Source organism: Lethenteron reissneri, chromosome 41, assembly GCF_015708825.2.
Source record: "Lethenteron reissneri isolate LAM-NWPU_2019-01 chromosome 41, ASM1570882v1, whole genome shotgun sequence".
Lineage (NCBI taxonomy): Eukaryota > Metazoa > Chordata > Hyperoartia > Petromyzontiformes > Petromyzontidae > Lethenteron > Lethenteron reissneri.
In genome coordinates this window covers 4,958,448-4,983,210 of record NC_083819.1, presented here as the reverse complement: position 1 = coordinate 4,983,210, position 24,763 = coordinate 4,958,448, and the positions used below count along the sequence as shown (strand labels likewise).

Genomic DNA, 24,763 nt, shown 5'->3' with positions numbered 1-24,763 from the left:
CGATACTCGACAGGGCCACGGATTACCTAAATAAATGGACAGCGTAGCTCTGCAGATATGACGCGCGGACCCTTTTGGCCCAGGCATTCACATGCGTGTGACCAGCTTGCTCGGAGACGGGGGTGGAGGTCTATGGCGTTTGGTGGCCTCGGTTAAAATTGGCCCTCGTCAACCGGTGAGCTCCGCATGGGCAGTTCCACAAGTTGGGCAACGTTACGGATGCAGTTTTGAAATCGCCTTAAATACATAGGAATTATGGTTTTAGCGAACGTTGCGTATTCATGGGCGAAGTTGGTGGTTTCGACACGCGCGGCGCCGAATGTGCACCATCGCCAGCCCAGCTTGGAAGAAAGAGTCGGGTTCGTCCGAATGCATCCGGCATGACGGTGGTGCTTTGCGAGCTGTGTTCCGGTTCTAATCGGTTGCCAGACTGCGCCCACGTAAACATCCACTTCGCGATTGAAAGCGGACAAATGCTCTCGTCTTCAAAGCGTTCATAATCGTGGAGCTAATTGTATATAATATACTGCATCGTAGTTGCATGTGGACAATACAAGAAGCAGATAAGGTCCAAAAACACCAACATGCTGCCAAATTGCATTGACCCACTCATTGGCCCCTGAGTCAGCAGTGTTCAGCTTGATATGATCTCCGGGGAATCCGAGCACACAAAGAGCCGGCATCCGTCCAGCATGCGTGCAGACTTCTCCACATCTAAACTAAAAACTAATGTTTTTTTTTATTTCACCAGGTGAGGCCAACAGAGCTATATAGCTGTTTTTCAGAAGCGACCTGGTTGCAAATGATAATTCAGCGAAGTGGCTTACCGCGTGGATATTGATAGCAGGCTCAAAAGCACTCAAAAGCACACGTTGATTCTAAATGTGGAGTGAAAAACCGGAGAGAGGAGAGAGAGAGAGCCACGCAAACTCCAAATATACAACAGGCGTCGGGTCGTTGATCAAACCCACGACCTCCAGCATACCAGGCGAGGTAGCTAACATCTTACCAGCGTGGCCAACCATTGACTTTAACCAGCCGGCCGCAGAGAGGCGGTGCTGCACCTGGAGCATGACGCACGCTCGCCCCGCCACCCCTGCCCCACATCGCCCAGCCGCTCGCTCCGCAACCCTCCGCCCCTTCCAGTGCACTTTAGTCACTTGCCGGATGCATGGATCGTGGGGTGGGGAGGGGGGTTTTCCTGTGTTTTGTCACCGCTGGTTTCGCCGTGCCAGCGGCGCCGTGACGCGCCGCAGTTGAGAGACCTACCCCCCCCCCCCCCCATGATCGTCACGAGACCCTCCGCCGTTTCAGAGCGGAGATCAGCGTTGTGCGCGCGCGCGCGTGAGACTGCCGCGTTCGTGATGAATCTGGCGTGGATCGCGCGCGGTGCCGATGTCTAGCGGATTTACTCGGGCGAGCGCTGGACAGCAGGTAATGCGCGCGCGCTCCTCTCTCCTCCGTCGTATTTCCATTGTTTTGCCGACGCTGTGTAAGATGCCTTTTTATTTTGTCGCTTGTCCTCGTCGTCTGTGGTCGTGCGTTGAAGTTTGCGAGGGTTTTTGTCGTCTTCTTCTTCTGCTTCTGCTGCTTGTTGTTATCGCCGTGTGCGCGCGTGCGGCACGAAGAAAAGTGAGCGGTTTGTTTCGGGGCGCCACGGAGCGATCGATCCGTCTTGCCCTCTTGAGTTTGTCCTCCGCTTAGAAAACAAACGGACGGACGTTGTAGTTTAAACAGGGCCGGGGCAATTAATGTTCAGCCGCTGACGGAGTGACGGTGGCCTACGAGAGAGCAGGTTGGGGGGTTCGTTTCCGCGTCCTGTTTATTTCTTTATTTTGATTTCTCCCTACGGACTCGGTCGTCTGGAGAACGCCGTGACGGCGATTCTAGTCGCCACGGTGCTCGGCTCGCCTGGGAATGAATCGCTTCAGTTATTTCATGGCCACAGCGTGAGATTTTTATTCACCCGATTGTAGTTTTTTTAATGTTCGGATTCTGTGGACGTGAGCAGCTGGGAAAAGTGTGGGGGTTGGGGGGGGTTGCTGAGTTTAGGGGTTAGGGGGTCAGATGCAATAATTCGGAGCGTGAAATGTCACGCCGCTGATTTTCAATGACACGTTGAAAGGGAGTTGATGCCTGTCCGAGTGTAGTTTTGTTGTCATCTGCTTGTTTGTCATTTAATACAATTCCTCTTCAACTGGCTCTAGTCGACCTGTTTCCGCTACAGTATTTGTTTTGAGTGCCTTGAGATGCCCTTGTGAAGCACAAATTGTTGTGTTTTACGAGTGCGGTGGGTTTTTTTACGAAATAAAACTGTAGAGACGCGCGACATCTGTGTTGGTGGGGGACCGCGGCAGACGATTTGCATGCGGGGTTACTAAAGGGACTGGACAGGGGCTTCGCTTCCGTGTTGGGCTCCCAGTGGCTTTGTGCCCTGCAACATTTTTTCCCCCGCTCACGAATGCTGCGGGTTAATATTTTGTCTCGAGAGCCAATCAGCTTTTTTGCTTTTAATTTTGTTTTATTTTTAATTGTATTATTTTTGTTTTCTATCTACGTGACTTTACCGAAAGAACCAAGAATACGTTATATATATGATTTTACCCATAATGCTCCACAACATTGCGTCATGTGTTTTGTATACAACTGTCGTTGAGATGGGAGTGCTCGTATCAATAACGACCAGTAACCCCACAGAAGGTCTAAACGAGGCCACAGGTAGTTTGCTTAAATCAATGGGGCTCGATAAGTTTTGGTCTGGAAAGCAAATAGGCTGATGGGCCTAAAGCATGTATCTATATATATACACGTGGAGTACTGCTTATATACTTGTATTTAGCAAAAATGCTACACGATAAACCATCATGAGTTGTCCGTCCACCAAACACCGACTGCAACCAAACTTTATTTTTTTAATTCATAACTATTGTTGTGCTTTTAATTTACCCTCAAACAGCTTGATGTATGGCCAAGTAAACGGTCATTGAAAACAGCACGCGACCCTGTGAAAGTGTGTGATAAAAAAAAACCTAATAAAAGCACAAACATGTTACCAAGTGGCTTGAAATGCACTTGATCTCGTCGTATCTCGGAAGATAAGGAAGGGCTGAGCATGCCTAGGTGCTAGAACGGCGGTGGCGAGATGTTGACTCCCTCGCCTGGTACGTAGGAGTTTGTGGGTTCGATCCTGAACCCTGACATCTGTTGTATATTTGGAGTTTTCCTGTCTTTTTTTCCAATGGTCGAGTGTATTTTTCTCCGGGTCCTGCGGGTTTTTCCCTCCACATTTAGAATCTGCTCTAAATTTCCATGCGATAAGCCGCTTCGTTGGGCTATCATTTGTGGCCAGGTCATGAAAAAGAGCTATATCGCTCTGGACCTTAGCTGGTCAAATAAAAATGGTTTAGTAGTTTAGTGTGTATGGGTAACAACCGTGCTTAACAGGTGCTACATTGGGTGCAGCATAGCGACATCAATTGATGTACTCTACTCATATACCACTCACACGTATTGCTTCCCCCAATCACCAACCCGCACTGACCGGCGTGGCGAAGTATGGTCAAACGATCCCCGACGAGTGGACATGGCGTGGGGGAGGGAGGCGTTCATCCAGCATCGGATTCACAAAAGGGCTGTGTGTGTAAAAAGAAATCTATAAAAAAAGCTTCGGTAAATTGGACTTCTTCAAAGCCCACGAGTGTAAGGGGCAAACACTGGGTGCTATGGGCACTTAACACCACCATACTGTAAACAGTGGGTGAATGACCACGTGATGCCCGTGACTGACACTGGGTTGATGTTTAACATTCGGAAGACCAACTGAATTTCACATTCGCAGCGGTTAACCTCCAAAAGTACTCATTATTACTATGACTTCTGCAACTTTTCCCACCACTGTGGCACTGACTAAGCCGGTGGCAGTTGTTGCGATGGTGGAGGTGGCGATGATGAGGATGTCCTTGAGGATGTTGCAGACCGAAAGGTGACCCTTGACACCTGCGTCTGCCCTTTGACCTCCAGCTAGCCGGAATTTCACCACTCTGCATGGCGACAACGTGCAACATAGTCTGGCACATGCACTGCCATCGACCCAGCGGTGAACGGCAGCCGGTGCTGCTGCTGATGAAAGTCGTTGCATTTGGGTGGTGGTCATGTCAGAATCATTATGGTCGTGACATTGCAGGTTATCGTGGCAGTGACTATGGTGATGGTGGTGGCAATGTTCATCATAGTGGTGGTGGTGGTGACGGTGGCCACGTTGATTGACTCCAATGGTGGTGATCACGGTGAATATAGTAGAGGAAGGTGCACGTGCAGCCCTTTTGTCAATCCACTGCTGGATGAGGGCATCCTCATGTGGGTCCCAAGCGTTACTTGATGCTACTTCTCGCTGGTCTGGTCCGAGTGGGTTAGCAACTACGGGAAGCATAGAACTGGACGAAGTGCGGTATAAGCAATGGATGTTGCTGTACTGCCTCTGCTGCCAACAACTCTGCAGCCTGTAATGCCTATTATGCATGGAGATTGGCCATCCAAGCACTATCCAGGCTCAGACCTGCCTAGTGAATGGTAATTGCAGTAAATATGGCTGTCCCGGTTGTGAACACACAACAATGGCAGTTGCGTGACGGCAGCGACGGCAATTCTCCTGATGCCGCCGTTGGTGTTGATTGTGGCGATTGCGGCGGTGGTGCTCACGGTGGCGATGAGGCAATGATGGCAAGCGGACGATAGTGGTCACGTAACGGTGGTGGTCACGCGATGCTACTGGCGGAGGAGGCGGCGATGGCGACGATTATCGTGACTTGGTGGTGGTGTGACGATGGTGGTGGCTTCACCGCGGTGGCGACGATTGTGCTGATACCCCACCGCTGGTTTGGCGGTTGCGATGTTTCCCGCCGTAGGATCTTCCGCCGGCACGTTGACATCGCCTCCCATGACCATGATCCACCAGACGGAGGAGAGGGGGCCCGCCGTGGCTTTGCCCGTTTCCCCGTCGCTGAGGAACGGCGACCTGCCCTCCGCCAAGAAGCGCAGCCGGAGAAAGGTGATCATGAACCGACTGCAGGCGAAGGGCTCTAAAAGGTCCGGCGGTCCCGAGAGCATCGAGATCCAGCCGGTGAGAGATCGGGGCGGCGGCAGGAGGTCGAGTCTCGGGGGCGGAGGGACCGCCGCGTCTGCTGGGAGGGCGGCACCAATGTCTGAAAAGGAGCTGTACGTGAAGCGCGTGGTGGACGAGTTGGTGGAGACGGAGAAGACCTACGTGGCCAACCTGCGCTCCATCATCGAGGTGCGTGTGTGTGTTGTGCGCGCCGCGGAGTGTGTGGAAGCTGCCTGATCTACCGCTCCATACCAAGCTCCAGGTCTTCTCGGTCACAGTTATGCCCTCCTACAGGAACACGTGCGCCAGTTTGAAAAGTGAAGGCTGGCCAGCCTATGACACATCCTGGGTTAAACCGATTACCTGGACACAGTCCTGTTGGGGAGCTTCTGTGGCAGGCAAGGCTGCGTTGGCTGGGTTATGTCGGCCTCATGGCCAGCCACGGTTTGCCCAAGCATCTTCTGTTTGGCCGAATCGAGGGGGCTAAACGGGCACGTCACGGAATACAGAAGGGATGGGCTGACGCGGTGCAAGATGACTTGGAGCTGAACGGACTTTGGCTTCGACGGAGGAGGCTCGTGAAGGACCAGACTGGGCAGTTGGAGGCAGTCGCCCTCCAACAACAACAGCGGATGGTACAAATCAATTTCTGTCGCCCGCACACAGGTGCCGAGTCCCGGACTGTCCCGGGTCAAAACCGGATAGGAGTTAAACACGAACCGGTGGAAACCCCAGTAGCAGGGGACAGTGCGTGACCCGCTCGCACTCCAGCCATGCTCGCCTTAATAGGTGCTTGCCGACTGCGAACGCTCCCGGGCTGTGTAGTCAGATTGCAAACAAGGCCTCTGGAGGGTAGTTTGCGTGTGGTCAAGGTGCGGCGGCATTGTTCAGTAACCACACTTTATTGGAATCCAAGTTTGGTGAGCCAACTTCCTCTATTGCAGCCCCCCCCCCACCGTCCACCCCATAGCACAGCGATTAGAGCAGAGTGATCGTTCTGTGTTTACAAAGCACGATACAAATAGAGCCCCCCCCCCTCCTCCTGCTCCCCCCCCCACCCCAAGTGAGTGAGTCGATGAATTGTGGTGAATTCGGGTTTTTCATTGCGACCCACAAATGGATTGTTTTCCTTTTCCACTCTCTTTAGTTGCACTTTTCTTCTCGTCATTGTTGTTGTTGTGGTCAAGCTGTACTTTTGTTGTCAGGTCGGAATTTATTTCTGGTTGACACGTGGCGCCTTTCTGGCACTAATGTGCCGCCCAGGAAGCGCCATGTCGTGGGTATATTAATTGGAATCCAGAATCATTATTTAGGCTGGAGGAATCAATCTTTCACAAAAGCAACTTTTCACAGATGTCCAGTAGTGCATGTACTTATGAGTGCATGTACAGCCCGTTTGTCCGCCCACTGCTGGATGAGGGCCTCCTCCACACTCCTGTATGGGTCGTGGGCATTATTTGACCATACCTCGGCGTGGGTTGCCGATGATGGGGAGCCGTGTACTTTGGAGCGTAGAAGTACAGTACAACGATGGAATAGTTTAACACGTCGGCTTTTGCGACCAATATCATCCATAATACAGGTTTATTGGGTAAGATCGCGTAAATATATGAATGTGTCGTTAAACCCCACCACCACCCGACACAGCCAACTCGTAAGATTTGTCACGTAAAGAGAACGTGGCCAATTCGTCACTAGTACAGCAATAACGGTTGTGTGTTGGAGAGCCAAGCCACAACACTTACAATCCGAGTACGACGTTTTTCCAGTAATTACAACCAGCTTCATCAGGCGGCAGCCAGATCGATGGAATAGCTCCTAACATAATTTGCAATAATCGTCAAAATAATCGATTCTTGCAAAGCACAATTCTGCCTGTGTGCGTCTCGAGCATAGGAATCGGTGTCACTCGCCGAATAGACGCTTGGCTACATATCGCCAGTGCTGCTCACCGCGGCGGGCAGCGGCAGCGGCGGCGGCGGCGACACAAAACAGCCGAGCGGTGCTGAGCGACAGATGCATTGTGCCATTCTCAATTCCAGCGGGACAGGTGTAACCCATGGTTGTAAATAACGCGAGACGGGCCACGGGATGTATTTTGTGACGATTGCCAATTACGTGAGAGAAGGCGTGTCGTGCGGTGTGGTTTTTGGTTACAGTACGAAGAAAGATGTGTCTTGCGACCATCGCCATATTTTGTAGAACGTCATTCACAACAGAATGACAGCTATACGTTTGCAGTTGTCAGTAATGATAGATGTAAGAATGTTGTGGCTGTCATTTGCAACAAAAGTACACAGAATAACAGTAACAACCGGCACTTGTGCCATGCTAGGTGTGCGGACAAAGACAAAGATCCCCCATATAGCCTTTAACAGACTCCGAGGGGAAGTGATGTTAGCGAGCACCTACGTACAAAGGCCGGCACGGTGCATGAGGGGTTGGTGGCCAGCATCACGCCCGACCACCTTTGTCTCCCCAGTGGCAATGTTTGTTCACACCGCACCAGGTACTCATTTGAGGTTGAGTCAACCTAGAGGAGGCCCAGGACCGATTAATATAACAGTCGCTGGTGTTGGCCACGAGCAGGAATCGAACTCGGGCCGCTGGAGGTTCGTAGCGCCGAGTAGCGCTCACCGCCGCACCTACGGACACACGCACGCTCGCACGTACGTACTCGCAACTCGACGCATAATCCTCGGGCAGCTGCGCGCTCTGGTACAGGCCAGGATTGGCTCCGTGTTCTGTGTTGGCCCGTCTCGTTTTCGGTTTTTTTTTGCCTTCCTCCATTTTTCCCGGAGGATTTCCACCGGGCGAGCGATCTTTGCTCGCCACGCTCCGAAGCCAGCAGCAGCAGCTGCTGGGCTCGCGACGCAGATGTCGATTTATTTCCGCTGCTCAACCCGTAGCCATGCAAAAGAGAGAGCGAGAGAGAGAAGAGACGCCAGAAACTGTTTTGTGAAAGGTGGCAGAGGAGGAGCTGCCACCTGACGCGATGTGGAACATCGGCAGCTGCCGCTTCGTCATTCAGGTGCGGTGCGAGGGGGTTACGTTGAGCGGTTGTTTTGTTATTTCATTTTATTTCAAACATTTTTTTTAACCCGGATCATCCCTCGCGGTGGAACATCACGCTTGCCCTGGGTGTCAAGTGACACACGCACGGCATGACATATATATACATACACACGCGTACACAAACATCTTTAACAATCTACAGCGTGCGCAGTATGTTCTTGGAACAAAATAATAACAAATACAACTATGGAACCTCAACAACGGGAACGTGAAGTTCCCACAGCAGTCGAATACAAAGACAAAGATCCCCCGTATAGCCTCAACAGACTGTTGGGGAAAGTGCTGTTGGCAAGTACCTATGAAGGCTGGCTAGGCACACGGGTGGGTGGCCAGCACCACGCCTGGCTGCCTTTGTCTCCTTAGTGGCGATGTTTACTCACCGCACTAGGTACTCATTTGAGGCTGAGTCGACCTAGAGGAGGCCCAGGACCGCTTCAGACAATCGTCACTGGTGTTGGCCATGAGATTGGAATCAAACTCGGGTTGCCTGGTTCGTAGCGCAGTGCGCTAACCGCTACACCACCGCTCCCCACGAAGTCAAATACACACACAAACCTACGTGGTGCACACCCCCATTGTGTTTTAATGATGATTTCAATTATTTGAGACGGCCGGCACATTTCCCTGCTTCTCGGCGGCGATTTTGATTGCGGAAATTCTGCGGTCATCCCGAGCCCCCCCCCACTCTCTCAAATCATCGGTCAGTCTCCTCTCTTTAGAAGATCGCTAATTCTCTGCTGCAGCGTGCCCCTGTCTGAACGTGACTGTTCAGTAACAGCGTGGCATATTTATTTAATGGAGAGAGAGAGGCAGACTTGTATATGTGTGTGTATGGTTGAACTTCTTTCACACCGTACGTAGCCAACCGTACTAATCGGAGACTTGCGTCATCAGCAGAGGAAGTTTGCGAGTGAACCTGGCGCTGAGCAGAGGTCAGGGGGTCAAGAGCACAGACGGCTGGGGGAAGGGAATCCCAGACTACGACAGACGCTTACGTACACGGCACGACGCACGCGTCGCGAGCGCAAGAAGCTTATTTAAACGGACCAATCGGCGAATCGTTACGCGCCTTACTCTTGCCGCGCAACTTCAAAAATCATTCCCGCAGACACCTGCCCCGGCGCGCCAATTGAGATCCAATTGAGTCTCATTTCTCTGGGGGGGCGCGGTGTGTGGGGGGGGGGGGTACTCTCAAGGAGCACGACCCCTAGGACGAGTGCAGCGGCAGCGGCAGCAGCAGCAGCAGCCTCGCTACACACGCCGTGCCTCGCGGGCGCTGGGGACACCGATCCGTGACCCCGGCTCTCGCCGCGCAATTTGGCTCGTCGCCAGCTCTTGAGCGCGTGAGCTTTGAAACCGGCGTCTGGAAGCAGCGGCCCGTGCCAGCCTCTCGCAGGCACGGGCGAGCAGCTGCCCGATTTCGGCGCGGTGGGGGTGGTGGAGGAGGCGGAGGAGGGAGGTGGTGGCGCGGTTCCGTGGCCATAACTCACCTGCCAGATGGTGTCTTCTTACACCGGCTATTGGTCGCAACCGCGGCAGGGCGCATCTTATTTGCCCCTCGCGGTTGTTGTTGTCGTCGTAGTTGTTTTGTTTCGAAGTCTGCGCTAGAGGCAAAAAGCGATGCGGCGTGCGGGAGGCTTTTATCAACAAGCGGATTGACGAAGGGCTGTAAATTCACTGCCAATATTGTTCACCCCAGTTTATGTCGACGGCTCTCGCTCCGGTTTTGTTCGGTGCTTCATTTCAGCCGGAGCCGCCGCCCGGAACACTTTTGCAGAAATTATTCTGAAATTCTACTTCCATGCAGCCTCTTTTTAACGAATGTATTTACTGTATAAGATTATCGGCATAATATCAGGTAACGCAACATCGGGTAATATAATAACGTGGGGTAAAATCATCTATGAAACATTACGGGTAGGCATGTGCCTTTTGCTCTGGTGGTTGTGTCTAACTGCCTTTTATGGCGAGCGTTCTGGAGAATATCGAGTGAGAAATTAAGCCCCTGCCGCTTATATTCCCTAACGTGACCGGTGTTTGTGGCGAGAGCTTGCGCGGGATTTGTTGCACTGGCAGCATCCGTTACCACCCTCTCAAAAAATACCTTTCCTCCTCTTCCTCCGTCAGCCAGCTGGCTGACTGAAGATTTTCACGGCAACCTTATCCACTGCGAGAAAGCGAAGTCGGATAATCTGCGAGGTCAAATTCGTTTTTTAGGCCGTGCTCATTTCTCTTTGGCGGTCTCCCCGAAAGCTTTTTTCATTTTTTATTTTCAGAAGACGTTTGGCTCGAGATGCCTGGCTAGCCGCCAAGAATTTTATGGCGGTGGATAAAAAATACGCGGAGATCGCACCCGATTATGTGACCTATCCAGTTGGTCGCCGGATTCACCTCCCCATTACCACGGGAATTGAAAGATGGGCAAGTGTGTGAAATCCTCCCGCCTCTGTCCACTCAGCGGCATAAACGGCGTCACCTCGGTCAGCCGATCGGAAGATCGCGTGTGCGGTGGGGTAAGGTGTGGGCAACTCCTGCCTCTTTAACAATGTTATGGCTGCCTCTAGTGGAGGCCTCTTCTGGCAGCAGTGGGGTGAGCAAGCACTTGCAGGGCTGCACCTTTACCTCCTCCTCCACCTGTGTGGCCATTAAGGTTCACAAGTTCAGCTGTAAATCGTAAAGTGAAAGATGGGTCACTGCTGGGATCTTGTTGTGGGGGGCGCTGGCTCGTTGCGCTGGTGGCGGCCAGGGGCTGGGGGGGGGGGTCCCTGTTTGTGCGGTGGATATTCTCGTGAAAGAAAATTGTCAAAGAATCCGAAGCCGACAGAGTGTTGGCGCTGTACAGTTCGGGTGATGCGCGCCTCTTACAACTGAAGTCTGCTTTGGGTGGCACAAAGGTGGGGGGGGGGAGGGGGCAAGGTTCCGTCTCGTTCGCTTAACTCCACTTGAACATTTTCTAAGACTAACCATGGAATGCCCTCATGATGTAATTTAAACAAGGAAGTAAAACTCGTGCACACGCGTGGGTGCTGGAACGCTCCCCCGCCATGCAGCGAGGTGAAGTCACTTCGGGACGTCATCGCGAGCCAATGTTTCACTTACCTCCTGGGTTTTCGACATCTAAACAACGATGGGTAAGGAGAGACCTCGCTGAGATATCGCCGCTACGACCGTAGTAATCTCATTAGCTCCGCCCCCGGACATTTTGACAGCCAATCACGAGACGTTTTCATGCTTGTCATTCCACGTGGTGCCAGGGTGAATTGGTGACGCGGTCCCAATGATGCACATGCGGTCCTTTTCTGCAGTATAAACCAGTCCAGTTGCCACTGACCTGGCACAAGGGTTAAAACCCCTCCACCCTCGGGCAACCCTTTTGTCAAGAGATCCAGTTTTCCACAGTGCAAGTCACAAAGAACATTGCAGCTTTGTACAAAAATGTAATTTATTTTGGACCATCTTTACAAGCGTTATCGTGACCCCCACGTTATAGACACGCGGACTGACAGATGGACGGGGGACCGATGGAGCTTTTATGCATTAACGCTTTCACCCTTGATTGGAAAGTACCACATTACAATAAAAACACCCACACGGCCTTCAGGGGATGGAAATAAAACAAACTCACTTTACCCTCATTTACATGCGACGTTGAAGGTGCCATTCAGAATGCGTTACAGTCATAAATAATGCATCCGAAGTTCACGCGGAATAAATCTGCGGCGGAGCAGCCGGGACGCGGAGCGGCCCCCAGGGGCACACACGTACGTGTACGCACGCGACTGCGTGTACGTGTACGCACGCCCGGCGCTGTGAATTTAATTATTTCCTATTTGCACGACGTTTTTCTCTCTCCCTCGATTGTGCAGCGTTGCTCGTGTTGCCATTTCTCGACGCTGCAGCTGGAAATTCTAAACTAACCATCGAGTGATCCACTCGAATCAATTCCCGGAGAAGCTCCCGGCACGTGGTGGCGAAACGTCAGGCATCGTGCCGAACGGCACGCGGTGCCACGCGAGAAACACGCCGGGAGCGCCGCAGTGTGACGTCTTTATCGGCAACTGCGCATTTCCCGGACGGGACCTTCGGAGGCCAAAGTGCAGAATAAAGAAAATGACAAGCAAGCGCGCGTCCGTGCGTAAGCAAACGTTCGCCAATTTGCTCGAGTGCTCCAGGTGCCGAGCAGCTACGATCGCAAACAACGGGAGCAACAACAACAAAAACCAGCAGCAGCAACAACGCACGTGTAGGTCAAGCGGTCGGTACTATATTAAATTTAAAGGCCATTTTGTGCGCATACACGCATGCGTTTGGCAAGACCTCAATATTTGCCGTGTACCTCATTTGCCGTTAACAAATGCTCTCGACAATGACAACATCAGCCGCCGTCTGAATTGAAAATGGGAGCTTGAAGTTGTTACAGCATATCTGGCCTGTCTTTCTCCACATTGTGCTGTTCTGGCGGGGACATGGGGGCGGTGGGGCGGGCGGGTGGGGGGGGGAGGAGAGACACTTCCCAACTCCTTTTCTTTCTGCGCTTTTGTCTTCTTGTCAAAACAATGACAAAACCGTTTGCTGGCCGCGATAGCGGAGCCTCGCGAACAGCGCCGGCTGACAAAGGACAGAACGGGCTGCCTGCAAAACGACCCAGCTCACCGATGGCACCGCAGGCACCCACCGTCGTGACAATAGTAGTTTGGTCATTTTGATGCCCATGCCGTTCTTACCGCAGGGTTATCACAGAGGCACCGTGAACCACGGGATGAGTGCAGTCCGTCGATTTTACCACGTGGCTTTTACAGAAGACAAGCAGTCTGGTAAAAAAAAAATTGTAACCGTGTGATGCTGGCACAACGTGGCAAAGTGTTTTGCGAATAACTCAACGGAATGTTGAAGTCCGCCGTGAAGGGGGCGGCGTACGATTGCGATTAATCTGGGGCATCACCATCGTCGGGTAGCAGCATCGTGCGCGTTTGTGCAGGCGCTGCACGTGCGCCACGGCGGCGAGGCGTTAACTACCTCGCCTGGTATGCGGGAGGTCGTGGGTTCGATCCCGATCCCGACCCTGACGCGTATACACTTGGAGTTTGCTCGTGTCTCTCTCTCCCCGTGGTCGCGTGGACCTTTCTCCGCGTCCTCTTCACGCTCAGAAAACTGCAGGAGAATTAGAACAGTGTGCACGGTCACACTTCACAGCCGGGTAATGTTTGCCATCGCGTTTCATTTTATGCACGGACGAAAGAAACATCCTCGCAACAAATCGTGCGGTGCTGAGACGATGTAAACCACCACCGCTGATTTACACGAAATAAATAAATAAGTGGGGGCGTCTTTGATTTCAAGTGGAATATGACAGCAATAATAATAACCAATCAAATATAAACCGTCATTCCAGGGAATGCGGTTTGTTGTTGAAACTTAAAACGTTTGTAGTGAATACGCTTTTTTTGCGTCTATAAAATATTCATGATGTCTTTAATTCTAGATTTGAAGCTTTCGTGACTGCAAGTATTCATATTCTTAGGTTTTTTCGGTAAAGTTACGTAGGTAAAAAATTACAATTATTTTATATTATTTTATTTTACTTTTATTAATTAAAATTTTAATTTTTTACCTACGTGACTTTACCGAAAATCTAAGAATATGAATATTCACGATGCCGTTTGAGGTCCGGGAAATATTCCAGTTAAGAGTGGTGGCGGGAGCTGAGGGTCAACAGGGGTAGGCATAGGACGGGCGGTGGGTGGGAGAGGGAGCAGTGGTGTCGCGCACTGTGAACCTCCGACACCACCGCGGCGCGCTGTGAAACCGGCGAACCGAGTTCGATTCTGGGCCACAGCTCGCGTCGGTGATAATTAAACCCATCCTAGGCCTCACCCCCCTACCAACACCCACGCTTGGACCAGCATGGTGATGTATGGTCAAACAATTCTCATAACTGGTGCGGCTTAGGGAGGCCTTTATCCAACGGTGGATTTTACTGTAAATTTAATTTTTTACTTGTCTGTATTCATAGAAAATCAGGGTGAAACAACTCATATTATTTTTTTGAAATATATATTTTTTTTATATAAGCACCTCTAGTGGCTGCAGGGGTAAACCCATTTACACAACAACAAATGCTAATTGACAAACGTGGTTGTAAACAGTGGCGGACAATCGAACTTGGGTTGCCGGGCTCACAGTGCAGCGTGTTAACCATTATGCCACCCCCTCCTTCACCGCACACTGGCCAGTTCGCCTACGTAGGCTTGCGTAAAACACTGCTGCACAAACTCCGTGTTCACATCTGCTCATCCACCAAGCCGCTCGTCATTAATCACGACTGCAGAGCGTGTGGAGAGGAGCCTTCGTGTGCGCGGGGGGGCGGTAGGTCCGGCAGGGGGGGTAGGTTGTCTCAGCGTGTGCGAAGTTGTAGCCGTTTTGTTAAGCGTCGCTGTGAGCTCCGAGCTTGTGCCCCCCCCTCCAATGCCATGAATAGCTCTGACTGCGTTGCCCCCTATTGCCGAAATAATCTTTTGCCGAATCTGACAGGAGCGTCGCTCGCGCTTCCGTGCACCGTGCACGCATACACTGGCTTCGCTGCTGAAGAGCGGTCGCCTGCCCACGTGTTGCGCCGTACTCCGACGTTTCGTTGACCCCATGCACCATTGCATCCTTGCACCCCCCCCCACCCCCTTGAGGACCTGGGGACCTGGGTTTCGATTGTGGGCAGCTGCGGACCGAACAGCAGCTTCAAAAACACGTTGGAAAAGAACTGCAATTTGTTTAATTTCTATTGTGGCTGCAGAAGTATGTACAGTGCTAGTCTCCCACAAAGAGAGGGTCAAGTACGCGCCAACTGCATTGTAACAGAAGCGGTGCATTGTGCTCCGCGCCGCGTGCTCTGCTGATGTACAAACAATAACGAGGCGTTATTGAGCAGCACAATGTGAATAAAAAGCTCTGTCGGGCGTCATCAGCAAACAGTGATGCGCTGACGATAAACATGGTGATCTGTTCCCATGTTTGAATAACAAGCGCTGCATCTATCTCTGGCTTTCATCTTTTTCGTCTTCTTCCGTACGGCTGATGTGGATGCAGAGCAACAACGACGACGATGTCACATTCAGGTGGTCAAGCCCAGACAACCGCGTCTGGAGCACGTGGACCGTATCATCGCTGCGATGTCTCCTTCGTATTTGTGGATGGGGGGCGTTGCGTCGCTATACGCTGTGTACGGTCCGTTCTGCAGTTGCACTCTGCTGGAGAGTTTTTTTTAATTTTCCGTTTGTGCATCAGCTATCCCCATCTGCTGACATGGTTTGTGCACTGGATAATGGTTTAGGGTGGACCGTGAGCTTCGTGGAAGGATCTTCTTGCGTTGGGCCTTTCACAACAAGGTTTGATAGTTCTTTTGAACTCTCAGAGCTTCACCTGGGTTGTGCTCCCATTGTTTAAGGTTAAGTGCATGGGTCCAAAAGGTCTTGCCGTCACTTCAAAACGATCACAAGGAATGTTACTGAGGTCCTGATGAATGGCAAAGTGACTGTTTTCCTCGATTAGGTACTGTGTCAGCATATGGGTTCAATGCTGGTCTATAGGTTCTATGTTAGTCTATGGGTCCCCTATGCTAGTCTATAGGTTATATGTTAGTCTATAGGTTCTGTGCTAGTCTATAGGTTCTATGTCAGCCTATGGGTCCCCTATGTTAGTCTATAGGTGCTATGTTAGTCTATGGGCTCTATGCTAGTCTATAGGTTCTATGCTAGTCTATAGGTTCTATGTTAGTCTATGGGTTCTGTGCTAGTCTATAGGTTCTGTGTCAGTCTGTGGGTCCCCTATGCTAGTCTATAGGTTCTGTGTCAGCCTGTGGGTCCCCTATGCTAGTCTATAGGTTCTATGTCAGCCTATGGGTCCCCTATGCTAGTCTATAGGTTCTATGTTAGTCTATGGGTTCTATACTAGTCTATAGGTTCTATGCTAGTCTATAGGTTTTATGTTAGTCTATGGGTTCTGTGCTAGTCTATAGGTTCTGTCAGCCTGTGGGTCCCCTATGTTAGTCTATAGGTTCTATGTTAGTGTATGGGTTCTGTGCTAGTCTATAGGTTCTATGCTAGTCTATGGGTTCTGTGCTAGTCTATAGGTTATATGTTAGTATATGGGTTCTGTGCTAGTCTATAGGTTATATGTTAGTCTATGGGTCTCCTATGCTAGTCTATAGGTTCTATGTTAGTCTATGGGTTCTGTGCTAGTCTATAGGTTCTATGTTAGTCTATGGGTTCTGTGCTAGTCTATAGGTTCTATGTCAGCCTATGGGTCTCCTATGCTAGTCTATAGGTTCTATGTTAGTCTATGGGTTCTGTGCTAGTCTATAGGTTCTATGTCAGCCTATGGGTCTCCTATGCTAGTCTATAGGTTCTATGTTAGTCTATAGGTTCTATGTTAGTCTATAGGTTCTATGTTAGTCTATAGGTTATTTGTCAGCCTGTGGGTCCCCTATGCTAGTCTATAGGTTCTATGTTAGTCTATGGGTTCTGTGCTAGTCTATAGGTTCTATGTCAGCCTATGGGCCCTATGCCAGTCTGCCAGTCTACGAGTCCTGCGCCAGCCTATGTATCTCGGCGGTGCAGCGTCGCTAGCATGGACTCTGGTGCAAAGGAATGAAATGCGGGTCCCCTTCTCCCCCCCTACTCTTCGTAGCACGCTGCCCGGGCCCCAACGTCCCGTGCAGCCTGCACATCGGATAGCGACGGCGCTGACGTCAGATTTTTCGCGACGCTTCGGCTGCCAGTTCGGCGTGTCTACAAGTGGCGCTGCGTACAGGGGAGGCTCTGTCGGCTGAACACGTGGCAGGCTTTCGCGACCAATATTATTCACAATAACGGTTTTTGTGTTAGATCGCGCACGTATATTTGTGTCGTAACCCTCCACCACCCGACACAGCCAGTAAGGGATTTGTCACGTAAACAAAACGCGCCAATTAGTTTACTACTTCAGCCCACCGGCGTGTTGGAGAGTAAATCCACGGCATTTACAATTTGAGTAGCACCGTGACGTTTCGCTGGTAAAAGTGGTCCGCGCGGCAGCGGTGGCAGCAGTGGCAGCGGCGCCGCGTGTCGCTCTGAGCCGAGACGACATGAGGGACGCAGGGATTTGAGTGCCCCTCGGCGTGCGTTTGCCTGACGTGTGACGCAGGTTGCGTTGCGCGGGGATGGGTGGAGGGAGGGAGTTTGACGAAGGATCGGTACCTAATTTTACGAACGTGGTTTTTTTTTTCGAGGACGAGTGCAACTTCGCAGGGAGTCCACAGTGGGCATCTTATGGATAGACTGGACCCCGTCACGGTGTCGTCGAATTTCCACCATTGGCTCTGAACCATCAATGAGTGCTCCATCACACTTTGACTTTGAATCGACTTGCAGAATATTCTTCTCCTCTAATTAATAATAATAATAAATGTACATGTAATAAAATATTTCGCATCCTTTATAATCATTATTAGATATACATTTTTTATTAACTTGGCCTCCTCCATCGCCCACCGTATCCCAGATGCGCTCCCGGGCACCCCTCGCCGCGAGACGTAGAATCCATTCGTGAGCGTCGCAGGGCGGCTGCGTCAGTTCTCGCGTTTTCCGATGAGCGTCCAAAAAACAGAAAAACCTCCCAATCGGCCTTTTTATCCTTCGCACAGCAGCGTCCACACTTCCCCACACGGCTCTCCGCTGTGCAACTGTTTCCCCTCACGACGGTCAAATGGATTTTTGTTTAAATTCTCAGATCTGGAATTGGGCCAAAGTCGAAAGCAAACCGAATTGAGCGCGATGGTTTTTGTTTTCCCCGTGCGTGGCACGGACTGGGGCTGATCACCATCAACTCGGTGCACTTTATAGAACCTGGTATTGGTAGGAACCCACTGGTTCCACCAGCCCACAGGGGATGATTGTGTCCGTCCGTCGTGCAGGGAGGGGCTGGGTGGGGAGGGAGGGGCTGGGTGGGGAGGGAGGGGCTGGGTGGGGAGGGTGGGGCTGGGTGGGGAGGGCTGGGTGGGGAGGGGAGGGTGGGCAGGGGCTGGGTGGGGAGGGTGGGCAGGGGCTGAGTGGGGAGGGTTGGGCTGGGTGGGGGGTGGGAGGGGTGGGGCTGGGTGGGGAGGGGCTGGTCACCCTGTGGTGCCCTTATAAAACTCAACGTCTAACCTACTCACACCGGCTTGTGCCCGCCCTCACAGTCAGCCATATTTGCGGAATAGACCACGCCGCTATTGACCCTGGCCATTGACCGAGCAACCCAACGTTCCTACCAGCTCCTTCCGCAGGAATGTGTTTTGAACATGGGTGGCGGAAATCTGGATGCCAACCCATGACCTTGGTCGTGCTGACTCAGCACTCTGTTCCCGTGCTACCCGGCCACCTCTGCACAAATGGTCCTGTCTATAACATGAAGCCACAGTAATCACGCCCAGCAATCATGCCCCCTGCCTCTTCCCGGCTACTCAACATGGCCTACCATGGCTGATTCCTTCCCCTGCCACCTTCCCAATCTTAGGGGCTTGGGTAGGGCACCGCGGGATGATGACAGCTGGTCCAGAAGGGCAATGGAGTGGTAAACCAAGGAACGGACCGCGCCCGAGTGTACGTCGACGTGGGAGACGGAGCGATGAAATGGGCTCGTGCGCGGGTGCTTGCTGAATTGTTGCACGCCGCAGCACCACATGCACACGTGTCCGTGTGCAGTTTGAAATCCCAACAGGCGCCACCTCCATCGTCATCATCGCCATCATCATCATCACTCTCGCGCCTATTTACATGGCTGTGTGTTTGGCGGTCAGCCAAGCTTCTACAGTTTGTCTGCGGGCACAGTATTCTCACGGCTCGAAAGCCCTCGAAGATAATCGGCGGACGCGCGCGCGCGCTCGAGCCTCGGCGTCATCGAGAGCGACTGCAGGAACGCTCCCACACACGAGCTACGGCGCGAGAGCGCGAGCGTGCCGCAACACGGCGACTCACGGCTCGGGGAGCAAGCGGGGCCTGAGCTTTAGCCAAGGTGCAGCCCCCGACGCCCGCCAAACCTCCCACGGCCCTCCCTTCCTCGCTCGCGATCCCTGCTATCGTTAGTTATTTATTTATTTTCATTCATTCCTGGAATCTGGCCCAGAGCTTTTACAAAAGTTGCAAAAAGAATTCGACGCGATGGGGACGCTGTCGGACCTCCCACTCGTTCACCGCGACCCGGACGAGGTCACAGGTGCCCCTCTCACTGCCCCCCGGGGTTCATTTCACCCTGGTGTCATCTGGGGCGGTAACGCGGACGAGCGGTTCAGCACAGCGTTATTTTCCACTTGTTGAAGAGGTTAACAGTTCGAGCCCAGCGGCAGCCCTGGTTAATGATATGTCTGCGCCCCTGGCTTCACGGTGGGACGTTTAAAGACCCCGTGGCGTTATTCAGAGGAGGGTGGGTAGGTAGGTCACGTGTATTGCCGGCGTCGCGGTCCAAATTTGCCAAGTTTGAAAAATGTACTCGGATTCTTTTTTGTATTTGCGTAAAATCACACTGCGGCATCGCCCCCCACTGGCAGAGACTGATGGTCGTGTGTGTGGCTGGCTGGTCGTGGGTGTTGTTAGTGGTCGTGTGTGTTGGTGGTGGTCGTGTGTGTGTGTCTGTGGCTGGCTGGTGGTCGTGTGTGCGTGTGTGTGGCTGGCTGGTGATCGTGTGCGCGTGTATTTGACCAGCAGGATGTAAAGGCAGCCGACGCGCCAATGTAAATGTCACGGTAATGCGCTTCACCCTGACGGAATCCATGTAATCTGAGTCCATCTCGTTGATCGCAAGGATCTGGTGACTCAAACGAACGCTGGCCTTCCCTCAAGGCTCGCATTCACGACAGAGCTTTGCTGCGTGGTGTTTAAATCAATGCCACCGTGGTTCGAGGGAGAGAGGAGGAGGGGGGTGGCATCGTTTCTTTACATCAGAATTTAGCCGCATTTATTTATTTATCTAACGCGCATTTGTATAAAAAAAATCGGAAGATTAACGTCTTGTACGCAAATCCGTTAAGGCGCTTACCTCCGTGGGACGTGCTTTTGGTCTAACCCAGGGGTCGGCAAACAAAATAACAAGAAGAGACATTTGTTTCGAATTCGGTGAAGAACTCGACATTTCAAGAACCGCAATGCGCTGTGTGGTGAATACGAGACGGCGCTCCTTAATCAACAACGTCACAAAGCGGTCCTTAAAGAGCAACGGATTGCCCGACCTCTGGTCGAACCGATGACTGAAATAATTTGGCAGGGAAGTGAATGGGTTTATGGCCGGGGGCGCGAAACGCCGCTCGCCTAAATTTGAAAAAATTTTTTTTTAAATATATATATTTTACATATGTTTTTGGACATCAAACTGTCGAGGACGAGAGAGAATTAATAATTACGTTTTGGCGTCTCCTTGATGCTCGTTTCATTCCACTCCCACAGAGCCATCGTTCACGTCCGTTCTGAGAAAACAAGAAAAGAAAGGGATTACGCAGCGGAGAGAGATTCGTCACGCAGCCAATTTAGATTTCTTCACTAAAAGCTGCCATGAAGGGATCTTATATAAATAAATAAACTAACAACGGTGGAGCCCGAGCGATGAACCGCCTGCGGGCCTGCGGTCGAGGAGCGGTGATGTGTGCACCTGTTTGGGGAAACCCGACGGCCTCTTCCTCCTCCTCTGCGTCGTTTTTCACGGGATCGTTTTGGCCTCCCTTCCAAACACGACGATAAACCGTCCGGCAGCGTGAAACACGTTTGAACGAACGCCAAACCTTCCGTGCCTCGTACGTACGCTGAGCTTCTTCCGCCACCGTGCGTAGCCAATCGGGTTAATCGGAGGTGCGGGCGGGGGGTAAAGACAACAAACTAAGCGCAAAAAACAGCTCTGAAGATTTGAGTTTTCAATCGAGATTTAAAAGTGTGCATGCATACAGCCCCAGTGGCTTCCTAAAATCGGAAAAAAGAGCGTTCCAGACGGCCGCAGGAGGGCATCTGAAAGTGCGCGATGCAACGACCATCTGTGTTCAATGGCTCGCCAAAAGCCGCGTGCCCAGTAAGGTAGAGGAGCAGCCCCGCAATATCTGGTGCACGTCGCCGCTGCTGGCAGAATGTTCCCCGCTAGCACGAACCGTCGAGAGCCCCTCTTTAAGACGGCTATTTGGGGCCTGCTCTTCTCCCACGCTGGCCACATATCTTAGAAGAGGTGGGAGTAACCACCCCCCGCTAATTTACCCCACCCGGACGCACGCGACCTGCCGATCGACTAAATGTGGGTGAACCCATTTATGATCCTGGGTGGACAGAGGCTGCGGGCTTGGGGAGGTCGAAGGAACCTACAGCATTATTCAAAGTTCCGCGCCGAGAGATCGAATCTGGATGGCAAGTCCGGTATGCCAACCATCGGATAACTTTGTTAGATCGGCATTATAAACGGTGTCCCGTGCGCGCTATCCGAGGGGGTTACCATTCGCCTCCCGGGCGATTCAATGAGCCTCTCGCCAGCCGCATCCCTCAAGCCACCCTCCCTCTTGCACGTTTCCCACTTTGCCAGCCTCCATCCCAATCGTGAACCAAACTTGCTCCCCTGTTAACCCTGGCTGTTGCTTCAGGCTCTTCTTTCACATCGGATTACGGTCAGCATTAGGGTTGGGGGCACGGGGGTGGCGGGGGGGGGGGGTGGAGGTCTCTGAGACCACGTGGGCGCAGTGTGTCACGCTGCCGCTCGACCTGTCAGGCGCGTTGAGTTTATTCGTTGCTTCTATTTGCTTGCGTCTCATGTTCATATTCATCGCGATCGTACGATCCATATTTGTTGTTGGGTTAGGCTACGTGGTGGTATTTTTATGCCCAAATTATTTAGCATTTCCTCCGATTAGCATGTACGCTGCGAAAAATGTTCAACACACATACGTACATTGGCCGGGCCACGTTTTCAAATATATTATTTATACGTGCCGATGTATTGATTCTGTCACCGGTGACTGAAGACGCTTTATTGCAATTAGTAGCCCTTTGTCAATTCGCTGCCGGGAATGAAAACTTCACCCTGATGTGTTAATCATCGCAGTTATTAGACCGTACTTCACCATGCTGGTCACCGTAAGTTGGTGAAGGGTGTGGTGGTTTAGTCCACTGACATTCGCTTTGACCGTGAATCGGACTCGGCTAGCCAGGTTCATAACTTAGTGTGCTAACCACTGTGCCACCAATCCCCCCCCCCTCCACTCTGTAGGTATATTGTTTATATTTGTTTATATTTGTTGATACTTATGCACTTGCTTTGTACGGAAACTTTCAAGTGACCTGGGGCTTGAGTGTGCCAGTTGGAGGTGAAGATTCCTGCTGTGTCTCATCCCAGTCGAGTCATTCGCAGGTTAATTTTGACCCTTGCGAATGGCCGGACATCTGTGGAAAATGGCCTTTATCGCTCATCGGACTCCTCCAGTATAAATAAATATTCAGAATCTGACTTCAAGGGATCTTTAACGTCCGCCGTGAAACAGAAGGTACCGTGTTGTGTCATTATTATTGTCATTACGTTTACTCCACAACGCACGATTAACCAGGGCGGCCGCTGGATTCGAACCGTGGTTCTCGGTGGCGAGCGGCGAGCGCGCTACCACCGGGGCCGCAGCGTAGCCGCCCAGTGCGTCGCGGGATGCGCTCCCGTATTTTGGCTCATTAATCCAACGTCGCTTGTTATTTCTAATTATTCAAGGTCGGTTGTTTGGATTTAAGAATGAATGAAAACCAATTCTGGTTGCATATTTTCCATCCCATTAACCTCAGGGGTTGTACGGACGAACGATTTGCATACGCGTACGTGAGCCGTGAATAATTGATTCCCGCGGCTGCACGATTCCGATGCGCGCATCGTGCCCGTAGAGGATTGTTTTTTAATCGCAGAATCACTCCCGCGACCACCCGGCGGACATGGAGCGACGAGGTCAGTTCACGTGAAGGAGAGCGCCATGCATTGTAAACATCTCGGTGCCATGGGTGATGGGTCCCAGCTTTGGGAGACATTCATCCAGCAGTAGATAGGCTGCATCTCACGGTGATGATGATGATGACTCCAGGCATTCCATGGAAACTTCTCCGCCATTCATTCTCCACCTCTCCAAGCCCTTGACTGGATGTCGAGGCTTAACATCGAAAACATAATAATAATGATGATGATGATTATACCCAGTAAGGCCACATTGAGTACAAAAGACTTGTTCTGGAGGATCTTGCATTGGAAAGTCTGGCCAACTCCGGTTACATTAACTTTAAACGTAGGTTTTCATAGGCAACACAACATCTATTTTTTTTTCGTGTTGGGTTCCATGACTCTGCAAACAGCAGAGGTGTCCTATTTTGTTACCGAACCCACAAACAAATATGGACCAATAACATCGTGTGTTTTTGACCAATGGGAGGAAACCGGAGAACCCGGAGGGAGCGCGTACAAACAGAGGGGGGGCACGCACATACGGAGTCGGAGTGCTACAAACAGAGGGGAGGGGGGCACGTACATACGGAGGGGGGTGGGCACGTACGGAAGGGGACCACGTACGGACGGAAGGGGAGCACGTACAAAGGAAGGGAGAGCATGTACACACTCCACGCAGAAAAGCGCCCGAGTCGGGAATCGAACCCAGGTGCTTCTTTGCCACGAGGCACGAGTATTACCACCGTGGTAAAAATGTTACTTATTCGTCTATTCGGACATCATCGTCGTCATCGCTCTTTGCACGTGCCAAACCACGCACTCGTTATCTACATTCACGCCATACAAGCCAAAATAACATTTACTATGAATAATAATGCTCGGCAAAGCCCCACGTGTTCAATTAAATGGCACGGCCACGGGCGTTAACCAGCGGCCGGCTGGGTTTTACGTTCGGAGCTGAGTAGTCCTCCTCCTGCCGTGGCGCGACATCGGTGCCAATCGTCAGCTCTCGTCCCTTCCCCCGCAGGCCCCTGCGCTCCATGCCGGTTCTTCGTGCCGCCTCTCCGGAGAGCCCATTCGTGTTCCGCGTTGATGCGGCACGCCAGACGCCGGGAGATTTTTCGCCCAAATTTTTTCCTTCCTCCCAAAATGTTGAAGTTCTAGCTCCGGGCAACTCGACGAGTGTGCTACGCACAGTTGCATCGCGAGCGTGCGCGTGTTTTATTTATATGTGCGGTGCGTAAACATCACCACGAGGGAGACAAAGGCGGCCGAGCGTAGTGCTGGCCACCCACCCCCTCATTTGCCGTGATGGCCTTCATAGGTGCTCGCTAACAGCACTTGCTGCTACAGTCTGTTGAAGCTGTACGGGGAAATCTTGTTTTTGTTGTTATATATTTTTCTGGAATGTTCCTTCTCCCTCCTCGGTTTAGTAAAAGGTAAAGTTGCAGTCCTCCAATTTCTTGCTCGCATCACTGCTCGTGGACAGGACTCCACTAGACATAGCTCTACAGACCCCCCTCTTGTGGGTATTTGGCCTACTCTTCCACACTGGTCAGACATAATACAAGAGGCTGGAGTGCCCACACTTTACCGCACCACACCCGACGTGCCCGATCTCCTTACCGCGGTTGTTCCTATTTATTC

At 51.8% G+C, this 24,763-nt stretch overlaps 1 protein-coding gene across 4 annotated transcripts in view; it reads left to right on the top strand.

Annotated features, from left to right (window-relative positions):
- The window catches only part of LOC133352700 (pleckstrin homology domain-containing family G member 1-like), a 106,152-nt gene that overhangs the window by 26,840 nt on the left and 54,549 nt on the right, over positions 1 to 24,763 (top strand). For 3 of the 4 annotated variants that reach the window (XM_061568521.1, XM_061568522.1, XM_061568523.1), the window contains one exon: positions 4,905 to 5,290. In XM_061568521.1, the coding sequence (XP_061424505.1) occupies positions 4,937 to 5,290 (354 nt within the window). In that variant the 5' untranslated portion in view covers positions 4,905 to 4,936. Of the gene's footprint in view, positions 1 to 1,275; positions 1,435 to 4,904; positions 5,291 to 24,763 lie in introns of those variants that run through there. The other variant, XM_061568519.1, reaches the window with a different exon arrangement.